The following is a 25,689-nucleotide window of genomic DNA, read 5'->3' as shown; positions in this document are numbered from 1 at the left end:
TTTAGGAAAGTTGTATTATTGTCATCACATCCTACCATATTAGTCTAAAGTGTCACATAGTTATTCCTCGAATCGAAATTAAGGGTGGCATTATTTTCGGATATGTTGCAGGACAACTAAAGATAAAACAGATGAATTATGCCAGAAAATAAACCAATTACAAAGGGTAGCTTCTGTGTGAGGATTTTCTTTTAGTAATGTATTTCAACCAATCATGATTTCAGTTTAATCGCATTAGACCCGTATAGTGCTGGCCATTTCCTTGGCCATTGTGTGACCATCCCACCAGTTCCATCTGATGAGACATGACAATCGGTCTGCCTATTTTGCGACCATCCCAGTACCGTCCGAAGAAACGCGGCACTCGGTCTGACCGTTGTCTGACCGTTTCAGTACCGTCCGAAGAAACGCGGCACTCGGTCTGACCGTTGTCTGACCGTTCCAGTACCGTCCGACGAGACGCGTCTGACCATTCCTCGACCGTTTCAGTACCATCTGATAAGACACGACACTCGGTCTGACCGTTGTCTGACCGTTCCAGTACCGTCCGACGAGACGCGTCTGACGCCCGAGTCGTCCCCGGAGCTGACCAAACGCTCGTGGTTCGGCACGCTGATGGGCTCGGAGCGCGACGAGAGCTACACAGTCATCATGCGCAACAAGCCGCTGGCCATCGTCAAGGCCGACCTCATCCACTCGTTCCTCTCGGTGAGTGACGACGAGGCCGATTTCATCCACTCGTTCCTCTCGACCTCATCCACTCGTTCCTCTCGGTGAGTGACGTTGAAGGGACCCTCCCACCTTCAAAAAAGTTTATGAATTGGCATGAAAGTGTTGTTGCTCGGTTCAGAAAGAGCGAAAACGAATATCTACCAAATTTCACCGAAAAATATTCACCGGTTTTCAAGATATTAGACTTTTACTTTTGTTTACTTTTTGGGATATCCGCTGTTCCTAGCGACTTTATTTGGAAGCAACTTTGGCAGCTGAAAGTGCGGCACTTGTTGCGCGCAAAGCAGCATATACCACCGCGTGCTACAAAACGTTTTAGTCAAACATTTAAAAATTGTTAGATATCTGCGCTGACGTCACACATTCAGAGGGGTATTCCTATGCATTAGCCCCTCTGAATCAAAATGCTGCAATTTTGGAATTCAATATTTCCGAGGCATTTCTCGATGTTGTGAGTGCCGAAACCGGTAATTGTGAGCCAGGGACCCCATTTTGGCTATCTCAACTCAAATCTAATGTTAAGGTGGGAGGGTCCCTTTAAGGCCGACCTCATCCACTCGTTCCTCTCGACCTCATCCACTCGTTCCTCAGGGTGAGCTACGGCGAGGCCACCCGTGCCGCGAGAGGCAAGGGCTGCTCTCTTTGGCGCGTGAGCATCCCTCTCCCAAACTCTACTGAACAGCTGGATAAATGTCTCATACACGCCTAATAAATTAAATGAGTAGGATATAACATGTATTGCGGCTTGCGGGCCGCGGCCATGGGTAGGACTAGTTTGCGCTCATACCGCTCATACCTACGATGCAGCACATACTTTTATGACAATTTTGTGCGTGTATTTGTTGCTCTCAGCGCTGTCAAAGTATTTCCCCGTTGGCGATCACCGGATAGGAGTACTCCAGTGTGCCCTCTCGCGTAGGGTGATGAAACGCACATACGTTTGAACGTATTCAGGTCACACGGCTGTGGTACGTCGCCACGGAGCAGTGAACACCCACACAGCTGAACCCTTTGATCAGGCTGCCGAGTCGCGCAGTTAATGCTGTCCTGTTGCGGTTATTATTTTGTGATAAAGTCTGGGTATTATTAGCAAATTCATTAAAGGCTAGTACAGACATGCGTCTGCTGGGACGGCATCAATGCATTTAACTGAGCAAAATGGTGCGTTTGTTGGTAATGAGATAGCTAGGACTTTGGATGGTCTACCATAGGAGATGTGTCCCAAAAAGCTACCAGGTGTGTACTGTATAGATAGGTTACTAATTAGGTCAACAAAGAAGGAGCCCTACGACCGTATTTGATACGACCGGATCCAGACCCAGGCCTACTGAATTCTGAATTCCGGATGTGTGATTTAGGCGTTGCCAGCTACACTGGTGCAATCATCCACCGGACACGTCAAATCAGCAATCGATGGGCGGTTCCAACGTGTCAGTGAGAGCGTCAGCTATGTGGGCGACGAGAGAGCATTTACCGTGTCTCATGCAATTGTTGACTCAAGCAAAGATAACAGTAGTTCTACTGTTATCTACGACTCAAGCTAGGAAAAAATGCTTCATTCAAATAGCCAGAGTCCAGACGTGAGCTGGCATTTCTCAATTCTATTTATTCCAGAGGATGAACTGGTTCGGTGTAATAAACCCATTTGATGTATGATGAAAGGCCGACCTTTTCATGCTTTCCGACGCTGGATGGCAGGATAAATTAATAATTATTTCTGCTTGCTATTTGGATGCAGGCCGTTTGTTCCAGGAAGAGCTGCCAGAATGCCAGATAATACTCCCTCGCATGTTTGCTTGCATAACGACATACTCGTATGATTTCTTGCTAAAGATCCACTAACTTTGTCACATCATATCTCTTTCCCCGGTCTGCTGCGATAAGTAGATAGTAGATACCATCAACGTACCCACTATGTGCTACGCTGCGCGCCGCTGGCGTTCATAAATAAGAAGCCAATCTAATACAGTCGGTTTCGGCGCCATTTATATCCATGTCGCGTCATTACGGTAATGCTGCTGCGCTGTATCGCTCCCGTGAGGTCAGATTGGACGGCCTCAGTACAGTCGGTTCGCAGGGAAGTGGTCGCTCGGACTGCGCTGGTGCGCTAGTATCGGTCCGTTCCGGGGGTCTCGGGTCGTTGGGACGGGGAGAGGCACTGCGTTGCTGTATGTAGGCGCCGATTGGCTTCGTGTTTCGTTGACGATGGAGAGGCGGCGGCGGTCCGTCGGTCGACTGATCTACTCGTGGCTACCTTCTCCGACCGCGGCGAGCCGTTCTGTTACGGTGCAACGGCAGTACTGAGCACGGCAAGTTGTAGAAAGGCGTAGTGCAGACTTTGATGGACTGATTGCGGTGCAGGCCGTGGGACAACCAGAAGAAACCAGAGCATCTGTCAGAGGCGCTTCCCTGTACCTACTTATCCCATTTCAGATGTGTCCAGAGTGCCGACTTTTCCCTTGTTAGTCCTGTACCTACTTACGGTTCAGATTTGTTCGTTGCGATCAGTTCAGTCCAGTTCGATCCCACTAATGTGAAGGGGTCATCCGGAGGTAGAGGGCGGCGCCCACCGGTCAGCGACTGGACGTTTGCCTGATGTAACCTGATGTAGATATATTTACTATACTACTACTATACTATACTATACTACTACTACTACTACTACTAGTAACCTGATGTGTACCGACTCTGGTGATGGCCATCCCATTCCACACTGTCGACATCAGTTAGGAGTGACAGTGACGGTCCTCCCGGAACTGGAAACAAGGCAGTCACGCAGCGCGCGCACCGGTGGATCTGGTCCGTCAGAGGGCTGGCTGAGACTGTATAGGGGCTGGGTGGATGGGCTGAGTGAGCAATGTGGGCCGCACGGGGCTGACGCAAGGCTCAATGGGTGGACAGATTAGACGAGCAGACAACTGACGGACAGATTAATAGACGGGCAGATCTACAGACAGACAGAGGGACGGACAGACAGACAGAGGGACAGACGGACAGACGAGCAGTCTGACAGACGGACAGTCAGACAACAGACAGAGAAACGAATTGTCACGCGGAGACACATGCTGACGAGCACACTCTCAGACAGAACGGATAGACCTACGCCGAAACCACCCATCAAGTAAGACGCTCCCAACTAAGCACCACGACACCGTCGCGGCGCTCCCGTCCCAGTCCTAACGAGAGCGCACACCCGAGCAGTCCCATCTGCACCCCAACTCGGACCGATCCCGGATCCCGGGTCTACCGGCGGTCATCCGGCGGCCGCCCGGAAGTGATGACGTCACTTCCGGAACACAGACTGGAGGCTGGGCCAATGGCGGATGGCGATGGGTCCAGGCGGTGGTGGCGTCAGCAGCATACAGCCAATCCGGGGTTCGATATACGTGAGGCTGCGGATGGGACTACATCTGAAGGCAGATGGTAGCGAGGAGACGTAAAATGGGCTAGCTTACATAAAAGAACGTAAGCAATGCTCAACTGGCTCATCGGTCGTCAGTCCCTTATAGGTGGGCTGAAATGACGGGAGTAGTGTCGAGACAAAACATGGTCTGAGCTCACATGGAGTTATCAAGGAGAGATGAGCCCCGGATGGAGATAAAACTATGACGTGCTGAGCAGTGCTGAATGCTGATCTAAAAGGAAGACCAATATCTCCATGTGCAACGTTTTGATGGACAGCGATGAATGGAAAATGTTGTGGAATATAAAAGTCTGACACCGACATCGCCGCAATTTGTCAGAGACAGGGTTCCAGTGTAACTGATGTCCATCAAACTCGAGATTGAGGCCGACAGAGCAATTTATCAACACAGCATCGTCTTCGAAAAGATAGGTATCTCAACACAGGAAGCACCAGTTTCAGCTTACAACAAATCAGCCCCGCTGGGGTTAGCCCTTGTCTGGTTGTTTTCCTATGGGTATCTTTTCTTTTTGCTATCAAAATATGTGAATAGATGGCTCCGTTATAAAATATCTTACTATTTGGTGTTCAGCCATTCAGCGATAAGCTGCCAATGCAGTATGATACTGATTAATAATTTCTAGGATTCGTCTGCAATGGATCGGATAAGAAGATATATTATCTATGAAAGTTTCATCGCTTCAAAACGTACATAACAGCGCGGTAACATATTCACATTTACATAGTTTAATCAGTCGCCTGATTCGCTGTTTTATTGATTCACCGGTCGCACAGCTCGCTGCTATATTTGGCAGACATCCGTTTCGCTGGTGAATTCCTGTCAGTGAAACGTGGTGCTCTGCGCTCATATAGATGGGCATGTAAGCAGTCCGACACCGACACACGATCTGTGTGCCAAACGGATCTGCCACAAACACCATCAGCTATGTCCCGGATTTGACGTGTTAGCCGGGTGAGATCCGTATGTCAAATAAATCTCTGATGGTAAAGAGCCCATTCAATCCTGTAGACTTAAGCATTCGTGTACATACAATAACCGAAGGTTTGTTGTCAATAGTTAAAACACTATTCTTTAGAATTGTGTTTTTCTATTGAAAAACAAATCTGAGTTGCCTGACAATTTGGCAAAGGCTGCCTGAGATCAGTATGCATACAGACAGGTGTGTCGACAAGGCTGCTGTATTCTTCTGTTCGTCCGGACTAGACCGCTGCCTCCCTTGGGATATTCTAATCAAGCTGTAGCGTTTTCCTCCGTTCATAAGAATCAGTTTAATAGCTCCTTCCGGACGCCGCAGACCAGACCGCTGCGTGGCGCTCTCCGAGCTCCCGGCATTCAAACCAAGCTGTCTTCTTTGGCCCTAACTAGGCATTCCTGAAGTGATGCCAAATCTCACCACAGGCGTCTGCGACACTTAATTAAACCGTAACTGTTTCCGATGACCCTCCAAGTACCTATTACGTAAGCTCTACTCAACTCTTCGTGCATTTTGCATTAAAGACGTCTGTGCAGATTGAAAGCTTGCCAGTTGTTTGAGGGAAACGAGTTCCCAGCGGCCTGTAAGACTTTCTCTCGGTGCTTGCGAACTTGTCAGTTACATGGCTGACTGGCTCTCCTTTCTGCTAAAGTTGGCAGACGATAGCCCATGGACTGTTCCAGGAGTTAACAGTGCAAACATTTTACTAGTGGTTGATCAGTGACCAGTGATAAGTGATATAGCTCGAATAGATAGGCTATTTACGATTAAGCCCATTTAACACTCTCCTGCTCGTCCCGGGCTTGTGCGGGTGAAGATTCACACGGTATGGGGCCCTTCCCTCTGCAGACTACGATCAAACCCCGTGCTCCGTGGCGAGCCGATCCAACTTAGAGGACTGCAGCCTCCAGTCAAACTTTACGAGCGAGACGCGCCCGATTCAGCGGAATTAGATCGATCTGGTTCGGCTAGTTTTCCTCAATAAAACACTGAGCGCGGATCGTCGACCTTTAACCGGGCCTAAGGGTGTCTCTTCAAGGCAAATCGCAGACACGTGCCGTCTGACGTTTGCCCCCGTGCCTCGCCACTGCACTGACCGGTCAGATATCTGACCTGGGACCCTTGCTGCCTGGACTGTGACCTGTAGTCTTTTGCCGAGAACCTGTACCGCCTGACTTTTGCCCTTAAACGTTAGACCATACGAGTTCCATGTCTGATCTGTGACCTACTCCGATCTATGACCGCTTTACTGTATGATCTTTGACTTACTCGATCTGACCCGTGGCAGGTTCCCTCTGACCTACGATCTTGTTACCTGTGAGCTCCACCGTCTGACCTGCCTCCCGTCTCTGCGTTCAGATCGCCGATCTTAGCCACAGCGTGACGTCTCCGATGTCGTTTCGAGTCGAGTACCGGCGCGGCGCGGCCGGACCGGCCGTCTTCCAGCGCCAGGTGCGGTTCCAGGTGGACATCACGCCCGTCACACAGGGTGACGACGAGTGCCTCTACGCCATCAACTTCTCACTCGTCTCCGGTGAGTGAGATAACGGAGTGAGATGCCTGTTGACGGTAAGATAACGTAATTCAGTTACCAGTCTGCGGTGAGATACTCAATTTGGATTGTCCCTTGTCCTCATTGAAAAGTCTGCTGACCATTCGTCTCCAGTGGTATGAAAAAGCGTACCTACCATTATGCTAAGCTACGATGAAATTTGATATAGAGTATCGCTGGTATGTCATATTCTTTTTTCATTCTCCCGCTGGAATCCACACCATAGAGGAGGTGGTGTCACGAGTTGTTTCAATTTAATGCAGCTGGTGGCATAATCATTCTAAATTAAATTCGTTTTCCTCCCACCCCTTTAATCAGATTACTGCAGCGTGTGACGAGAAACCGTTCTGAGCTGCAGTTCCACCTCTCCTCTGGACGGGGCGGATTGGATTTCCATCTAAAACAGTGCCAACTTCATTATACAAAATCTCTGACTGGATTGTGTGTATTACTCCGGCCGTGGCAAGTGCAATGCGGATTGTGGAATGCGGGTGCTGCTCCGCAAAGTGATAGCTGATCATGCATGAGTGAGGTCATGTTACCGAATGACAGCGACGAAGGGATCAGCATTTAGCTGGTCTAAGAAAGACACGCCCTCCGTCAGGACCCTCGTAACGTTGTTTAGACCCGTACCGATGATCTATTTCGTCTGATCTCTTCCGCCATGTCCGCCCAACAGGTAACATCCGCCGGTTCCGCCGGATCTGCGAGCACATCCACTGTCAGGTGTGCTCCCGCCGACCTCCGCCGTCACCCAGGGTGGGCCGGAAGTTCACGGCCGACTTGTCGGAGAGCTCCTCGGCCGGCTCCGACTCGTCAGAGCGGCTGCAGACGGTCGTACCGCCCCGACAGGTAAGAGAGCGAGCTGGGAGGTCAGGGGTGCGTATAGGGGAACTGGGAGGTCGGGGGTAAATATAGGGGGACTGCGAGGTCAGTGGTGTATTCATATAACAGGGACATCAGAGCCAGAGAAAACGGATATGTAAGAGTCCGGTCCGGGAGGTCAGGGTTGCATTCAGAGCAGGTCAGAGCAGGAGCACCAGGGCCAGAGAAAACGTGTAGGTAAGAGACCAGATTAACCTCGGCTAGACTCTCATGGCCCCACTGACCTCCGCTAAGCCTACTGACCTTGTCTGACCTCGCTGACCTCTGGTGATTACGAACGAGTTTGTACCTCTCTCTGAGGACTCAACTGACCTTTTCTTACCTCTGCTGACCTTTTTGCTGATCATAGATGACCTCTGCTGCAGACTATCGACTCGTTCTGACCTCGCAGACGTCTGCTTACACTGCTGACCGGTGCTGATCTCTGATAACCTCTGCTGAATCCTGGTGAACTTTGTTGACCTTTGGTGACCTCGATCGACAGGTGGACGCGGAGTCTGAGGTAGACAACATCCTCGACATGAAAACTCCGACCAACGAGACGGCCGACCCGCCGCTCATTTCGGAGCAGGAGCCGCCGGCGGCCCCAGAGCCACCCCGCTCCGACAGCGGCTCGCCAGCAGCCAGCGACGACTCGGCCACAGCCACTGCAACAGTGACACCTAGCGACTCGGAACCGAACTCGAGCTGCGCCGTGTCGGCGCTATGATCTCCGCGGCGCTAGTGTGCCGCCGCCAGTGAGGGGGACAAGGGTCTGAGGGGTGAACAGAGGCCGGCTGTTGTCGAAATGACCGGCCAGGGACCGTGCAATGAGTGAGGGCGGAGCGGCGCAGGGCGGCCGGTCTGACCTGACCTGACCCGACCCGCTGGTGGCCCGGGCGGTGGGTCTCGCCGGCCGGCCGTCGAGCCGCCTCCCGCCCCTGGAGATCGCGACATTCCCAGTGTAGTTGGCGCCAAACAGTGTTGCCGGGTATATAGGTAAATCTCTATATATTCGGGGTCGGCTGGTAGCCCGGCGGTGGCGCGGCCGCCCGGCAGCGACCGCTGTCTCTGTGTCCGTCTTGTTGCTTGTGTATGCGGAGTGTGTTGTCGGTGGAGCCAGTCCAGTATTCTGCTAGCGACCCGCTGTCTGCCGGCCGCGGTGGCCGTCCGTCCGAAACCAGCGCGCCGCGCTCGTCGACGCAGGGTCCGCCCGTCCCATCGGGCGCATTCAGTATTCCGGCTGGGGTCCGCACGGCCCGCCGAAATCCGGTCGTGCTTCACCATTGCCGTAATTCTGCTGTGTATGTGCTGCTGTGTCCCTGGATTAGATCTCATAAACATCAACATCAAAACATCGATCTTTGTTGGCGTGTTCGACTGTTTGCTGCTTTATCTTTGTTTACATTTTTATTTGATGGCTCTATCTTCTGAACTCCACTGTAACTGTTGTCAACAGCTTTTACTTTATAGACGAATGATCCATGCTCTCGTCTTGCATTCATCTATATCTCGTACCTTTCTAAAGCTGAGATAGACGTCTTCTCTAGTCACTAAGCCCGTTTTCACGTCCCTTCGATTTTCCTCAAAGAAGCTGCTCTCTTCTTTGTGTCGTCAATCGTTACAGAAGGGCCTGAATTTCAAGGTCTGAGATAAAACAGAGCACATTATTTTCATCGGGTGATTGCGGTCGTTGGCTGGATGCGTAATGCGTAATCTTGAGAAAGGAGTACGGCGGGAAGGGTCCGAAAGACAGAAAAAAGTTTAGCTCCAGCCGAGGCGGCCAAACGTTGCTCGATCTTACCTGCCAGTCTGGCGTCTGCTTCAGTATTACTGATCTACCATCATCTTGGGATTGACCGATATGCTTGAGACGCGTGTCTTGTGATAATCTTTTCTGTCTCGATGTGGTTCAATGTCCTTTTCTGTACTGTACCGTACACTGTTTCTATATACTCATCTTTCAGAGATTGTAGCTTTCCGAGCTAGAGTGGTGACTGGCGAACATGTGCAAACTGCTGCGCTGGAGAAAACAGAACAGGTAGTCATGACAACTCGCCTTCAAACGCAGCTAATCTCTTGAACGTGACGTCCAGACTCCCTAGCTGTCCGACGCTCTCTCTGATTATGTCCTCTCTCTAAGAACTCTTCACAACCGTTTGACCAACTCTGTCAACTCCCGGGCGCTGTCAAGCGCGTCTTTATCAATTCGTTGACGCAATCTCACGCTCCGCGCAAGCTGCTTTCCCTCTGGGCTCTGACCTGGCCAACCTATCGCCTCTCAACAGCTCATGAATTCAGAAAAAAAGCCAACGCCCAACTGTCCTCAATTTTGCTCTTGTAGTTTTGCTCCAGCGTCATCATCTTTTTTTGCTCAATCCTCTGAGCTCAATTGGAGCATAAAAATAACTTTTTTCTTGGTTATTCCGTGGCCGGGAAAGTCTGATACTATACCAAAACATTGCGATGACTTCCAAATAACACGATCAAAAATAATACTCGTTTTGTTATTTGTTTTGTCCTGATACATGTGTACCCACACTGTCAACATGTTGAACTGTTGTCTGCTGCTCATCTGTTATGTTGTGTTACTGAGCCGAACAGTTTGATTATCCCAGCGCCATGAGATCTCAACAGTGCATGAATCCGTTTCTGATTTGTTGTTTCGGGCGAGCGATTCGTTCGCCCTTGTGTGCGACCGTGTACTATTTTGTAAGTGATGCGGCGTTGGCGGAGACCGGATCGAGGTGGAAATAGACAACTGCAGCAGAACGATGTGTCTGAGGTCTTCCGGCGCGCCGCCGCGGCGTTGGTCGTCCATTGAAGACGGATTAGGGAGTGACAGGGTGACGTGGGGCGTAGCCATGGGTCATGGCCCTCCTAAGTAAAGCCCTGCACACTAAAAGAACGTTTAATTTCAAACGGCAAATCCGAGATAACCTAGTATTTCTAATTCATGTCAAATAGCCGTCTGTATCATCTCAGCTCGTCTTTTCAATATTTTAAAAAAGGTATGCACAACCTTTAGCCAAAATTGTAGGTACCTACGGCCCTCCAGCAAAAGAGTGGTTGGTTAGCCTATGTGCTTTTGGTGTAATAACTTTGAATGACAGAGACACACCTGTAATATGACTCAATGAAAATGAGAAGAGGGTTCGTGCACACACTTCGGCAATGGTTTTCAACAGCTATTAGACGTATTCATCAATGCAGATCGCTTATTGTGATGTTGGCAACCAACCACTTAATACCTGGAGGGCCGTACTTATTCAGATAAAATATTCATTATTCACGATTTAAAAGATTAATAGGTGATATAACCCTCGCCCGTATTGGTGTTTTTCCAGCCGAGAACGTATCAGGGTTGGACCCCCCCCCCCCCTGCCGTTTGGCGCCTGATCGAGCTAGAGCTTCGCGGAAAAAAACGAGCGTGTTGCCCGTAACGAGAGGAAGCCGATGATACCCACTTTTAAGGATCTAGGTCATTGGTTGACCTTCCAGGTCAGGTCAATGACCCAAAAGTCGGGAAAATCGGGACCTGTTAAAACGTCGTGACGTTTGGCTGCTATAGGGGTTTTCGGGGTCCTGATCTTATGATATTATGATATTATGTTAGTTTTGATCACAGATGATGTCTTCATGCATTTAGGCCAGGTCGGGTCAGGTCAGGTCAGGTCAACCAGTAGGGGTCCTGCCAGGTATTCGTAGTAGGTGTCAACCGCCTTTGACAGCTTCGTAACATGTTACGAAGGCATCAAAACTACTTTGTAAATGTTCAAATAGTTGCCAAATTCGAATTCAACTCCAAAAACTAGCCTAGAAACATGTAAAATTCGAAAAAGTGAACCGAAGCCATTAAATGACCTGACCTGACCTTCAGATAACCTTGACACTCAACGTAATGCATGTGACCAACATCATATCACATGTTTGAACGCTTGAAACCACGAAAAGACTGCAAATGCGCAGCTAATGCGAGCCGACATACGCCGAATCGCGATTCCGGCCTAACATGGCCTCAAGAAATAGGTCACAGGTCAAAGGTCATTTTGGTCAGGGTCATGGAATTTTCAGAGTAGTTGTAAAATTGATTAACTCGATGGTACCGAAACTTTCGTCGCGATTGGCCGTGTTTTACGCGAGTTATTCGCGAAAAAACGAGGGGGGTCCGTTCGACCCCTCTATACGGTTGAGGAATAACCCCTCCTGAGCATGGTTCTGCAGCTGAATGTCTACTTCGGCATCACCTTATTACAAACTTATCTGTAGTGTCGGCTTATGTGAATGTCGCCAATTATATTCCTGCATATAACGTAAAAGGTACATCCTATATCGTAGCAATGCCTTCCAAAAACGTGTGTCCAACTGATTTATCCAGACCAAGAAAACATCCGGGAACGGTTGCACCGCAGTTACATTGTACATAACACCCCATGTCCCTGTCGAGGTGAACATCGCACTAATAACTTACCGATGTGCTGGGACTACTGGGATTACCCGTCCAACGCCATTTCGCTCATTCACAATCGAGCGCTGCCATATGTCAAACGTCTCTGTCAATGTCACTGCCAGGATATGATAGCGGGGACCCATGGCTGTCGGCCGAATATCGTCGATCACACGAGGTGACTGTCGTGGTCAGATGTCTGATCAGAATCCGGACTTCTGTGAAAGCTGCCCAGATGACAACACTATGGACCTGCGATGTGAGTGAGGGTGTGTCAGAGTGTCAGTGTCAGGGTGTCAGAGTGTCAGTGTCAGTGTCAGCGTCACAGACAGCGGCACCTGTCACCGGCGGGGGCGTCTGTCAGTCAGTCTCTCAGGGCGACTGTCAGTCTGTTGCCCGACACCCCTCTGACCGGATCTGTGGCTGTGCTCCGCCGGCCCTCTGTGCAGCGATGGTCTACTCCCGGCTCATGAGGCTGCTGCAGCTGCTGCTGCTTCTGATGGTGACGGTCATCGCTGCTCCTCCGGCGAACCGGGCAGCACAGGCCGCATCACCGACGGATCAGGCCACGGCCGCAGGTAAGTACAGGTAGAAATAAACGATTAATTATCAGGGGAGAGGGCCCAGCCCCTTGAGGGATATTAACCCGCGCGGGGCTGGGGGGTAAATTTTACCCCCCCTCGCGAATTTTTGCAATATCTCAAAAACGGCAGCGCGCAGCGCCGCCAAACTTTCAGTACCTTTTCTTACATCAATTTGACACGTTCCCTGAAAATTTGAGCGAACTCCGTCGGAAAATTTTAGAGAAATTGACGTTTTAGTGACGTCATGTTCGCCATTTTTGCCTCAAAAACGGCAAAAGTTCAAACGCCGCTAACATCTTCATTTTTAAAGGAATCAAGACGTAACAAAAAAGGATATACGTAATTCTACTTTGCCTATCAAATAGCTATCTCCGTTTTTTGAAAATTTTGGATTTTGGCCAATTTTTTTTTCTAAAAAAACTGACTTTTTTGGGAAAATAATTATAAAATCCAAAATTTTGAGTGTATCGAAAAACCGGAATATATGTCAGAGAAGTGGTCTATGTGCACCTACATTACAAGTTTTAGAAGAATCGGTTCAAAAATGTGGGAGTTATTCAAAATTTTATGACGTCACGACACACAAATTTTTTGAAAAGTGACTTTTTTGGAAGTTCTAGACCTCGTACGGAAATAAAAATAGCACCATTCGATTCGCCGTGAAAAAAACTGCATCAGGTAGACACCTTTTTAGGCCTTAACAACCAACTTCAAAATTTGACCTCACTTGACCTGACCTTGACCTGACCTCGACCTGAAATTCATCCAGAGGTGGTCCATATTACTTATTGAGTGTACCTATTGAATTATATGAGTAAAATGACCCATAAGACATGTGTCGCACATGCCCTTTTCTATATTTTGTTTTTGGTGACCTGACCTGACCTGACCTGACCTTGACCTTGACCTCTGAATGATATTGTATGCAACGAATATTGTCTTGGTAGCCTAAGAACAGGTTTTGGGCGATCAGTCTCAGTCCATGACTCCATTCTTCGGCAACTACGGTGCAAGGCCGATACTGTAGGAACTTGTAATTTGTACCCTTGACCTGACCTTGACCTTGACCTCAAACTTAAAATTAAGTACATGTTTTTAGTTGTTCGTGATGAGATCTTTCGATTGGCGTTTGAATTTTCCAAATCGGACCATTAGTTCGGGAGATAACAGGGGGTAAAATTTACACCCCCCAGCCCCGCGCGTTCGGCTGGAGACCCCAGCCCTGCGCGGGTTAAAGGAAAAAGTTCACTTTCCCGAAATAAGTTTTTTTTGCAATGGATTAATGATTTTTTATGCACAAAATGATCAGCAAAGAATATAAAACATTTTTATAAAAGATATTACTTTCTATATCTTAATATAGGAAGAACTATATTCTATACAAAATATTGTTTGACGCGGAAGCTCATTACGCGTTGACCACACATACATCGAAAAGTCTGGAGGGGGCGGGGGGGGGGGCTAAAAAACACCACCAGGGCGCGGGTTAAACCTCGCCCGCACACATGCCATTTTCCCATCCTAGAACGCACATGGGGGGGGGGTTGCCACCTCCCCCCCCTGCGCCATTTCGTTCCTGTTGGAGATAGAGCTTCGCGGTAAAGACCAAAAGGATTCTTTGGGAAAAGACGAATCCAATGATACCCAGTTTTACCTTCTCAGGTCAGCCATTGACCTTCCAGGTCAGGTCAAACTAAAAAATGTTGCTGTTTTGGGTCACCGCTGGATATCAAGTGCGCTGCTTACCATATACCGATGACGATGCCGTTTTCTGGTGCCAAGCCAGCTACAACCTCTTTGTCACACTACCCGACCAGATTTTTGCTGCTGAGGTCATTTCAGGTCAAGTTAGGTCAAGGTCAATTATATGTGTTTGTATGTCTGTGTGTGTCTGTGTGTACATTGATGTGTGCACCGATTGGTTTTGTGTCCATATTACATGAAATCATGATCACTTTTACCAAAAATGCAGTCAAAAAAACTTCACAAAAAGTAAATTCCGCTTGCCTAAAACGCAATTATCTTAGATGACCTAGGTTGACCTTGACCCTGACCTTGACACCTGTACATCGTCGAACAGCATGTTCCATGATAGGTGGGAGGTAAGAGTGGCAAACAGGCCGAAATCAAGGTGTCAAAAGCTCACAAGGCCCATAGCCAGCGCAAGATGTTGAGAATTGGCCATTTGGGTCATGACATGACCTGAAAAACAAGGTCATATCTCCGGAACCAAAAACCACAGAAACTTGAAATTTTTAGTGGACATCAAGAAAAAATAGAGGAGCAACTATCTATACGAAAAATCAGCCTTCTAGCTCTAAAACTGTTGAGTGCAGAGCAGAAAAACTACCTGGGGGGGGGGGGGATGGCACCCCCCTCTATGTGAGGGCGAGGGTTAAACCGATGATATAAAAATCCATGATATGAAGATATTTTCTGTAAAAATTGGGTTATTTTTGATCAAGCTTGGTTCATAAGCTAGATAACCCGTCGTGAAAGCGGCTTAGCCGTTTTCACGACGGGCTATCTGGCGACTGCACCTAATTTGACGAAATCTGCACCATTTTTTAACAACAAATATCTTCGTAACATGAATTTAGTTCAGTGTTTTTAATAAAAAAAAATGCCTGATAATTTGAAAAAATGAGGTATTTAAACATCTGTACAACCCAAACTATAGTTTTTTTTAACCCTCGCCGGCACATGCCATTTTGCGTCCTTCGACGGCACAAGGGGGGGGGGGGTTGGTACGACCCCCTCCCCTCGCGTTTGGCCCCTGATCGAGCTAGAGCTTCGTGGAAAAAAACGAGCGTGTTGCCCGTCACGAGAGGAAGCCGATGATACCCAATTTTAAGGTCCTAGGTCATCGGGTGACCTTCCAGTTCAGGTCAATGACCCGAAAACCGGGAAATCGGGACCTGTTAGAAAGTCGTAAAGTGTGGCTGCTATGTAGTTTTCCGCGGTGCTGATCACGAATATCGTGTTAATTTTGATCAGCGATGATGTCTTGAAACATTTAGACCAGGTCGGGTCAGGTCAGGTCAGGTCAATCGGTAGGGGTTGTGACGGGTATTCGTAATACGTGTCAACAGCATCTGACAGCTTCATAACATGTTACGAAGGCACCAAAACTACTTCGGAAATGTTCAAATGGTTGCTAAATTCGAATTCAGCTCCAAAAACTAGCCTAGAAACATGTAAAACTCGAAAAAGTGAGCCGAGGTCACCCGAGGTCACCAAAGATCAATGACCTGACCTGACCTTCAGGTGACCTTGACACCCACCCTAATGTATGGGAGCAACATCAAATCACATGTTTGATTTTTGAACGTTTGAAACCACGAAAAGCTTGCAAACGCGCGGCTAATGCGAGCCGACATACGCCGAATCGCGATTCCGGCCAAACATGGTCTCGGAAAAGAGGTCACAGGTCAAAGGTCATTTGGGTCAGGGTCATGCAATTTTTAGGGTAGGTGTAAAAATGATCAATGCGAGGGTACTGAAAGTTTCGTCGCGATCGGCCGCTTTTTACGCGAGTTATTTGCGAAAACCCTTAGGGGGGGGGAGGTTGCAACCCCTCTGTGCCGGCGAGGGTTAAGTTTGCCCCTCACTGTAAACGTCTTTTTGAACACAGCACGATAATTGCTACCTGAATTACTGATAAAATTGGTTGGCGCACATTGATTTGACCAGATTTCACAGACGATCAATTTCATCAAAATTATTTACCTTCACAGACTCGTAGCTCGTAATTGCCATACAGCCCCACAGGGATAGACGACTTCTCAGGAATTATGTCTGAACTAATAAAGAAATTGCACGGCGCTTAACATAACGTTAACCCTCGCCGGCCGAGGGGGGGGGGGGCGGGTGCCGCCCCCCCCCCCATAGGGTTTTTTCGCGATAGCTCCGAACGCGCTGGCGATAGAGAGCTGAAACTTTACATACCTGACCTTTGATCCAAGCCGGATCTTTTGACACCAACCGCATTTTTGGGTCAGGTCAGGTCACTGACCTATGACGTCATAAGTGAACCTCTGCACGGTCTTCAGATGTCGCAACTTCGCAACGCCCTCACTGCCAGAGGAGATGTCACAAGGAAATGAAACTTGCAGGATCTAGTATCCATTATGAGTCCCACAACTTGTATATCTCAGATTTTTCCTAAAGGTCATATGAGGTCAGGTCATTTTCGTGACCTCACCATTATAAGTCAATGGGGAAAAATGAAAACTGCTATTCTGGCGCCGGTAACGATCTCCAACTATCTCAAGCACACAGAATCGTGATTTGATGCACTCCTTGCAAGGTCAGATGCGTCACTTTTGCAATGTTGACCTTGCGTGACGTCATTTATGACGTCATCAAGGTCATATTAGTTTTTCGTCAATAACTCTTGATCAAATTGAGCTAGCGAGTCGCGAAAGCCACCAATGGACTCAGGAAGGCCTGCCGAATCGAATGATATGCAACATGACCTCTTTCGACCAACTTCATGACCTGGGGGTGCTGACCTGACCTTGACCTGAGGTCAACACCCCAAGTTGACCTGACCCGGACAAAAAGTATATCATTTGACGCGCCTGAGCGAGGCGAACACATTGCTGCCAAAATCGGCGCTCTGCGGCCGTTTTTTGCGAAGTTATTCACCAAAAACTGAACCGTACCTTGGGGCACTTGACCTGACCTCAGAGGTCACCGGTTGACCTAGGACCTTAAAATCGGATACCAATCTCTGCGTCTCGTAACGGCGCACACGCTCTTTTTTCCGCGACGCGCTAGCTCCACCAGGGGCGAAACGGCGAGGGGGGGGGGGTCGTACCCGCCCCCCCCCCCACCCTCGGCCGGCGCGTATGTACAGGGTCTTTCATAATGAATGTTACTTTTGAAAGAGCTATTTCTCAGAACATATATGTTCCTCATGAAATCTGTACCATCACATGAAACAGAAACACATTAGCGTTTTTACACACACAACTTTCATTTTAATGCTCCTCAGGAATTTTCCGCTGTATCGCTCTTAATTAAGGCACAGGTTTCGGCCCTCTGACGAAGGTGTCGCACCCCGCACCTCACAACGTCTGGGTCCAGGCTTCCAGCAAACCTTTCCACTGTGGTTCGCAGTGGATGGCTGCAGGAGGGTTTTGTCTCAGATCTGCCAATGCGACTCCCAAAACCAGTAGTCCAGCGGGGAGATTTCAGGGCTCCGTGGTGGCCATAGTCGCTCGGTGAGGCGGCTGATAACGCGCTCTTCGAAATTCTCGATCAGCCACTGGCGCAACTGCTGCCGTGGTGTGCACTGTGGCGCCATCCTGCTGGAACCACAGGCCGTCTCTTTGAACCTTGTCCCTGACCTGAGGCAGAAGCATTCCTTGAGCAGCCTGAGGTAAGCCACCCCGTTCAGTGTTGACCCAGGGAAGAGCCAATGGATGAAGACTTGTCCGTCGACCGTAATCCGTAATGCGTTTTAGTGGTGTCGACTTACTCTGCTTTTCCGTGAAGGAAAATTGGCGTTGTGAATTTTTTATTTTTGGGACAAAACCCTAATCAATTTGCAACAATACGCATATACAATTCACGCGGAAGTGATAAATTAAGAGCTCCTAACTAAATGTTAAAAAGTAACATTCATTATGAAAGACCCTGTAGAAAACCAATAGGTCCGGCGAGGGTTAAATCGTCGGTGTTCAAAACATATTTTGAAAATATTATTCATATCTACAATACAATGTGTGCTAACCAGTTTTCTCAGTAATTCAGCTAGCAATTCTCGTGCTGTGTTCAAAGAGACGTTTACAGTGAGGGGCAAACTTAAAAAAAAAAAACTATAATGACTTTTACGAAACACAGCGAATCTAATCTGACCAAATCAGGTGCATTCGCCGCATAGCTCGTCGTGAAAACGGCTAATATCTACTAGAGAATGTCAATCGGATAGTGATACCGACTTTTTGGTATACCGATACCAAACCGTATCGGTTTGGTATCGGTATTATATATTTCAATCCTAATATTTTCGGTATTTTGTTGCTATTATGAATCCTCACTTATGTATAAGAGGCTGTGAATTTGGTAAAAAGTTTGTATTTTCCTGGTATTCCGAAGTTGGTTTGGTTTCGGTATTTGTCGATGGTTTTAGTTGCTATTTGGTTTGGTATCGGTATCCTGATTTTCTGTAACTGACATCACTATACCTACCATGCATATCAAGATCTTTAGAACCCTATACTTCATTTATGAAAGAATGTGACCTTCATCGCGAAGCCCTTTCACATTTTTCATTAACAGTGACGTGATCGTTCCAGCGGCCGGAGATTCTACCAGACACGCACCACCGCCAGACAAGGATTTGGTAGTTTCCATTGTTGGTGGAACCATATCAAAACCAAAGAAATGGCATTGGATTGTAAGTTTGCACACACAACAGGGAATAAATCGCTCGTGAACTATATCGGAGGAAGCAAATAACCTTTGACCTCTCAATTGAGTACTCGCTATGACTTTGTTTCCATCTATTCAGAGACGAATCCCAACCCAGCGCAAAACCTCCGGGGGTGGGAATAGAGGTGGGGGGTACAAAAGGCAAGCTCTTGCTCCTGTGTTCTTATTATGAACACGCCTACACACAACTTGCTCTGCTGTTGCCCAGGCTATATTGGCCATTTTGTTTCCATTTAACTGTTTGTTTTACCACAGTAGGTATTCATTAAATGACATCGTTGGTGGTGATATATTTCAGGTGCTTTTGCTGATTCGTCAGAGATTCGTATGGAAAGAGGCCAAGTGTGGAGGCTCCCTTATCAGCCCTCGGCACGTGCTGACCGCAGCCCACTGCGTCGACCGGTTCAAAAAGTAAGCTACTCCTTCAAATGCTACTGAAGAAAATGCATGCATTGTGTGCAATGTATAAGAACGAAAAAGCGAAGACGTCTGTGGGGCATTCGAGAGATCAGGCCCAACAATTATCATATAAAAACTGAAGATAAATAAACTGAAGATGAACTATCCAAAACCTTTACTTTGCTGCATTTTTCATTTTATGCGTCACTGTGACATTAAAGTAAGAGTGCAGTCTGACTCTGACGCCTCACTTTTACGTCAATTATGAAGCTAGAAAATCGTTGCTTTGTAAAAATATAACAATATTTTCAAAAGTATACCTATCGACAAAATGCATACTTTTATATTACTCCGATGAAAAATTGATGCTCAGTCACTAGTGTTGACACTTTTAGACATTTTAAATATAAGTGTTATCTACTTTTTATATAGTGCATGCGGGACCCTCCTTCAGTGTGTCTAACTGCTATTTCATCTAAGCTGTGTGTGTCTGTGTGTGACTATGCAGTGAGGACATGTCGGTGCGACTGGGCGAGTTTGACACAACCACCTTTTTGGACTGTCAGAGCCAGGAGTATGATGTGGTCCGGGTCACACTCCATCCAAATCACAAGGTGATGTGTGTTTATGGCGGTCTTACCGATACATTCTCTAAGACATTGTTAGATGTTGTTTGTGTGTTGTTGGATGGGTGCAGGTACTAACGTGCTCTCGATTGCAATAAAAAGTGATGAATGTTTTTCATTGATGTATCGCTTAATTCAAATATCTAAGGTTGATTCAACTAACCAGCGCAACATTTTTTTTTTTTAGGACGGGAGGGGCTCACTCTTGGCGTATGTTTAATGCGTAAGAGACCTATGCGAAGGACTGGATTTGCCGATAGATCTCACCTAAAAATTAATATACACGATGAAAAACCTTACCATCATCTTAGTTAGGGTATTCTAAAAGGACGAAGAACAAGAGACTTCTTGCATAGCACATAGGTCTAGTGTCTAAAATGTTCCTGACCACGATGCGCCGATGATGTTTATCTGATCATGAGCCTCAATACCGCGCTAATATTTGTCAATTGACTAAAAAGTATGAAATTAGCTTACACGAATTATACCGTTCTTTTTCCACAGGTGCTCACTTTCAACAACGACATCGCCATTTTGACGATCTCACAGCCGGCAAAATTGTCTGATTGTGTTCGTCCGATTCAGCTTCCGATATCTCTGAGCGGGGACTTGGCCGGGCATCACGTCAGCGTGGCCGGCTGGGGCAGTTCTAGCTTCTATGGTAATTGCGGCGGCACGATGGAAAAACTGTAGTGACGGGGACTGGGGAGGCTGTACATAGTAACGGAGCTGGAGAAGCTGTAGTGAGAGGGCTGGACAAGCTGTAGTGACAGGGCTGGTTAATCTTCAGTGACAACGCTGCAAGAAGCTATAATGACGGTGCTGGAAAGCTATGTTGGCTGTGGACTGTGGACTGTGGAGGCTGTAGTGACAAGACATGGGGAAAGCTGTAGTGACAGGGTTGGTTACTGGTCAGTCTAATGGCAGGGCTGGGAAGCTTTAGTGAAAGGGCTGGTAAGTCTAATGACAGGCATGGTAAAGCTGTAATGACATGACTGGGGTATTGCTGCGGTGACAGGGCTGAGAGTGAGGAGGTTATAGTGACAGAGCTGGGGCAGCTTCATTAATGACAATAACAAGGCTTTGAAAGCACTCTTAGTCTAATGTATAATAGCTACAGTGACATTTAGCTGGTGCAGTGGCAATGGTCAGGGGCGCGGGAACTACTTTCCGACTGGGGGGGGGGGGGGGGGGGCACACCATAATAGAGATTAACCTAGGGTACCCCCAAATCTAGTTTTCTCACCGGTTTTAGGCCACTTATTTTTCACCCCTCGGCTTTTTCAACAAAAAAGAAAACATTTGCAAAAAAAGTGTGGTATTCCGTCTAAAAGCTGTGGGGGCACCGCCCCCACGGCCCCAGAGTTGGGGGGGCAGGCTGCCCCCACTGCCCCCCCCGGCTCCCGCGCCTATGGCAATGGTTGTGATTGCAATGCAAAATGATCTCATCACCGCCATTTTCTTTCAGGGGGGCGCAAGAGTCACGTGCTTTTGGAGGCCACCATTCCCACTGTTTCGGAAGACGCCTGTCGGAAAATATACGAGGCTAACATCGATCCAGATATGTTGTCTACCTACTTCCCTGGAGGATTTCTGAAGTCCACAAAGCTGTGTGCTGGCACTGAACAGGGAGACATGGACGTCTGCTCGGTAAGGATCCACTATCTTCTCTGCTGGCCTTCCCCTCCCCTCACTGAAAAATACCGCACGCGAGTGGTTGTTATGCATCTTGTCCGATAAAAGAAAGAGGTCTCTTAGTAGAAGTGTTCGATGGAAGCTAAGTTAGAATCATTCATTAGATATCAATTTTTAAATTTTCCATTCCAATTAAGTAGGTATTCGCTATCTCAAGCCCACACTTTGCGCTCTTGCTCTTTCTTGCGCATAAGGATTCATCACTGTTTGTATCTCCTATAGTTAGCCTTACGAAAGAGCAGATTGACCAGATCAGCCTGACCCCTCCCTTATTATCTCTGCAGGGTGACTCAGGCGGCCCCATGGTGCTGCAGCAGAAGGACGGCAGCTTTGTGTTGGTGGGCGTCGTCTCGCTCGGCTTATATGACTGTGGCGTGCCCGGGATACCCAGTATCTACTCTCGGGTCAGCGCCTACCTGCAGTGGATTGCCGGCGTCATACGGGGCTCCAGCAGAGCCGCAGAGCTGATCAGAGCGCTGCTCACCAAATCACAGGTGCCAACAGCTGGCAGCCCGGCCCAGAGGTATACGCCGGGAAATAACGCAATCCAATTGCCGCTGCAAAGGGCAAAGTCGGGGGATTTTCGAAGCCACGCCCAATCGGCTCGAAAACAGACTGCCGCGAAGGGTGCAGGATCAAAAGATCGAACAAGCGAATTCCGCGCCTATGTAGAGTATATTCTTGGAAAAACTGGCAACTTGCCCCACAGATCACGAGTAATATCAAGACATGGAGAAGCGGCGAGTGCGACCCGCGAATCAATTAGAGGCGCAGCATATCAATCGCCCAAGGATCATACTTATGGGAAAACAGACACCTTACAGGGATCCCGGGCCAAATCGCAAGGCGAACAGACAGTCGCTGCGGCCTCCTCATCAATAGGAGACGGCCATGGAAAAACAGGCATAACGTCCCAAGGATCCCTGGTCAAATCGCAAGGTGATACTGTTGGTGCGGCCTCTGGATCAATTGGAGACGGTTATCTATCTTCTAAAGGACATATCAATGGAAAAAGAAGCATACCGTTCCAAGGATCCCGGGTCAAATCGCAAGGTGAGACTGTTGGTACGGCCTCTGGATCAATTGGAGACGGTTATCGATCTTCTAAAGGACATATCAATGGAAAAAGAAGCATACCGTTCCAAGGATCCCGGGTCAAATCGCAAGGTGAGACTGTTGGTGCGGCCTCTGGATCAATAGGAGACGGCTTCCGATCTTCTAAGAGACATGCTAATGGAAAAATAGACGCAACAGCAGAAGGGTCCCGGCTCAAATCCCATAGAGAGGGAGCAGTCGGCGCGGCCGGTGCATCCCTAGAAACTGGTCATCTTTCTCCTAAAGATCCTGTCAATGGGATAACGTCACACGAATCGCAGGCGAAAGTGAGCAGTGGACAGGCAGGCGGTATAGCGGTAGCAGATGAAGCAGACATTCATCGATCACTTACGACGAGCTCGCAAGCTCAGCAAAAGCGATCAGGAGCCCTGGGTGCCGATCACTCCCTCGAGACAAAACACGCCAGCCGTAAGCTGTATTCACCACGTGAGGCATTGGCTGGGTCGTCGGTTATACGGGATCAAAGAATAGGACTTGTCGACAACAGGGATGTTGCTCTCGCTGAACAAGTGGGGATCGGATGGCAACAAGGTATTGCGACAAAGGAGCCTGGCAGCGTGTCACTTCGACAGAAAATTGAGACATCTATTGATGATCCTAAAGTTCAAGATAGAGAAGCCACAGTCTCTGGTCTGGCAACGGATGGCAATGCTGGTACGAGGGTGGGTGCTACTGAGCTGGATAAATCTAGCTCTGTAAAAACCTCGGTTGGTCAAGCATCCCAGAACAAACCTGCTTCAATATTACAACATAAAGTCGGTTCAACTTCACAGACCAGGGATGGTCCAAAGTTCCAGCCCAAAACAACTCCAACAGCTCAGCCTGCAGTCATTCCAACATCTCCACCCACACGCTATCCCTCACCACCGCCCTCACCCAGTCCAACAAAGCCGGCAGAGCAGAAAACCTGGCAAGAGCTGTTGAAGGACGTCATGAAAGAATAGCGTAGTAACCAGCGCTGATGCATTTTGGTTTCGGTAACCTAGAGCATACCTGACATCCTTCTCAATGCACACACAAATGGAAAGTCTTTGTTTGGAGTGAGGTGAGTGCACCTCCAACAAGCGATATGGACTGGAAAGGGCTGTTCAAAATATACGAATACAGTTTGGTTAGGTATATTCTATTGTATTGTGCTAAATAAATGTCCATACCCTGTGGTGTTATGTGGAGACCATCATGCCAAAATACATTCTACTCCGTCGAGTAAGACGTCAAAGGACGGTGCGCTAGCATTTTTTTTTTTTTGTAGTGACCATCCCATCTACGGTCGTCAAGTTAGATGTAAGTGAATCCTAATCTATAATCTAAGATTCGGAATCAGGTGAGCCCCTACGATTTGGACCAAACTTGGTCAGTGGATAGTACGTAACGTCCTGATTACGATGCACCCAAAATCTAAGCTCGGCCCGCCATATTTACGAAGTTACGGATGTTTGAATTTCAAGGTCATTCGGGAGAGCCCCTACGATTTCCGTCAAAATTTGTGTACGGACACTCTAGATGCTCCTCATTACGAATATCACAAAAGTTAAGCTCGGCCCGCCATATTTACGAAGTTACGGAGGTTTGAATTTCAAGGTCATTTGGGTGAGCCCCTGCGATTTCCGTCAAAATTGGTATACGGACATATTACATCCTCTTCATTACAAATATCATAAAAGTTAAGCTCGGCCCGCCATATTTTTGAAGTTACGGAGTCACAAAGTTACGGAATTTCAAGGTCATTCGGAGAGCCCCTCCGATTTTCGTCAAAATTTGTATGCGGACACATTATATGCTCCTCATGACGAATATCGTAAAAGCTAAGCTCGGCCCGCACTATTTCAAAAGTTACTGACGTTTGAAACTCACTGAAATTCAAACATCTCTAACTTTTGAAATAGTGCGGGCCGAGCTTAGCTTTTACGATATTCGTAATGAGGAGCATGTAATGTGTCCGCATACAAATTTTGACGAAAATCGGAGGGGCTCTCCGAATGACCTTGAAATTCCGTAACTTTGTGACCTCGTAACTTGAAAAATATGGCGGGCCGAGCTTAACTTTTATGATATTTGTAATGAGGAGGATGTAATATGTCCGTATAACAATTTTGACGGAAATCGCAGGGGCTCACCCAAATGACCTTGAAATTCAAACCTCCGTAACTTCGTAAATGTGGCGGGCCGAGCTTAAATTTTGTGATATTCGTAATGAGGAGCATCTAGAGTGTCCGTACACAAATTTTGACGGAAATCGCAGGGGCTCTCCCGAATGACCTTGAAATTCAAACATCCGTAACTTCGTAAATATGGCGGGCCGAGCTTAGATTTTGGGTGCATCGTAATCAGGACGTTACGTACTATCCACTGACCAAGTTTGGTCCAAATCGTAGGGGCTCACTTGATTCCGAATCTTAGATTATAGATTAGGATTCACTTACATCTAACTTGACGACCGTATCCCATCTTAAGCGACGTAATCGAAACCCGCGTCGTTATCGGCCGTTTCAAGAATAAAAGATTGAATATTGTCAATGTTGACGGTAATGAAAGCACATATCTAAGTTACTGGATAACCAAAGTGATCACGTTAGACATGCTTCTGTTGTTTTAAAACCAAACCAATAGTTGTAAAAGCTTGCATTCCTTTTATTTGTTAATTCGAGCAAGCGAATGTGGCAATGTCCTTCGGCACTCGGCATCGTGTCGCGTTGGCATGCCTGTTGTCTCATAACAGAGCAAGAAAATACAAACCACATGTTTGTAAGTGTTTTTATTTTAGTGTATGTTTTATGTGTGAAACATGCATTGACTACGTTTCCATGGCAAAAGATAAGCCGATTTTGAAAAAAA

General features: G+C 47.7%; 2 protein-coding genes across 3 annotated transcripts in view; both read left to right on the top strand.

Moving 5' to 3' along the window:
- The window catches only part of LOC122390909 (serine/threonine-protein kinase BRSK2-like), a 72,355-nt gene extending 62,037 nt beyond the window's left edge, over nucleotides 1-10,318 (top strand). For both annotated transcript variants that reach the window (XM_043384357.1, XM_043384358.1), the window contains exons 11-14: nucleotides 542-708; nucleotides 6,490-6,664; nucleotides 7,362-7,534; nucleotides 8,052-10,318. In XM_043384357.1, the coding sequence (XP_043240292.1) occupies nucleotides 542-708; nucleotides 6,490-6,664; nucleotides 7,362-7,534; nucleotides 8,052-8,276 (740 nt within the window). In that variant the 3' untranslated portion in view covers nucleotides 8,277-10,318. The remainder of the gene's footprint in view (nucleotides 1-541; nucleotides 709-6,489; nucleotides 6,665-7,361; nucleotides 7,535-8,051) is intronic.
- Nucleotides 10,319-21,558: 11,240 nt separating this feature from the next.
- Nucleotides 21,559-24,004, top strand: LOC122390899. Its single transcript, XM_043384346.1, has 2 exons — nucleotides 21,559-21,693; nucleotides 22,023-24,004. Exons 1-2 carry the CDS (start codon nucleotides 21,607-21,609, stop codon nucleotides 23,796-23,798), a joined length of 1,863 nt encoding a protein of 620 aa, XP_043240281.1. The 5' UTR covers nucleotides 21,559-21,606; the 3' UTR covers nucleotides 23,799-24,004.
- The last annotated feature ends 1,685 nt before the right edge of the window (nucleotides 24,005-25,689 follow it).

Source organism: Amphibalanus amphitrite, unplaced genomic scaffold (assembly GCF_019059575.1).
Source record: "Amphibalanus amphitrite isolate SeventyFive unplaced genomic scaffold, NRLGWU_Aamphi_draft 000414F_arrow, whole genome shotgun sequence".
NCBI classification, from domain to species: domain Eukaryota; kingdom Metazoa; phylum Arthropoda; class Thecostraca; order Balanomorpha; family Balanidae; genus Amphibalanus; species Amphibalanus amphitrite.
The sequence above is the reverse complement of the archived record's forward strand: the minus strand, read 5'-3'. Positions and strand labels throughout refer to the sequence as shown.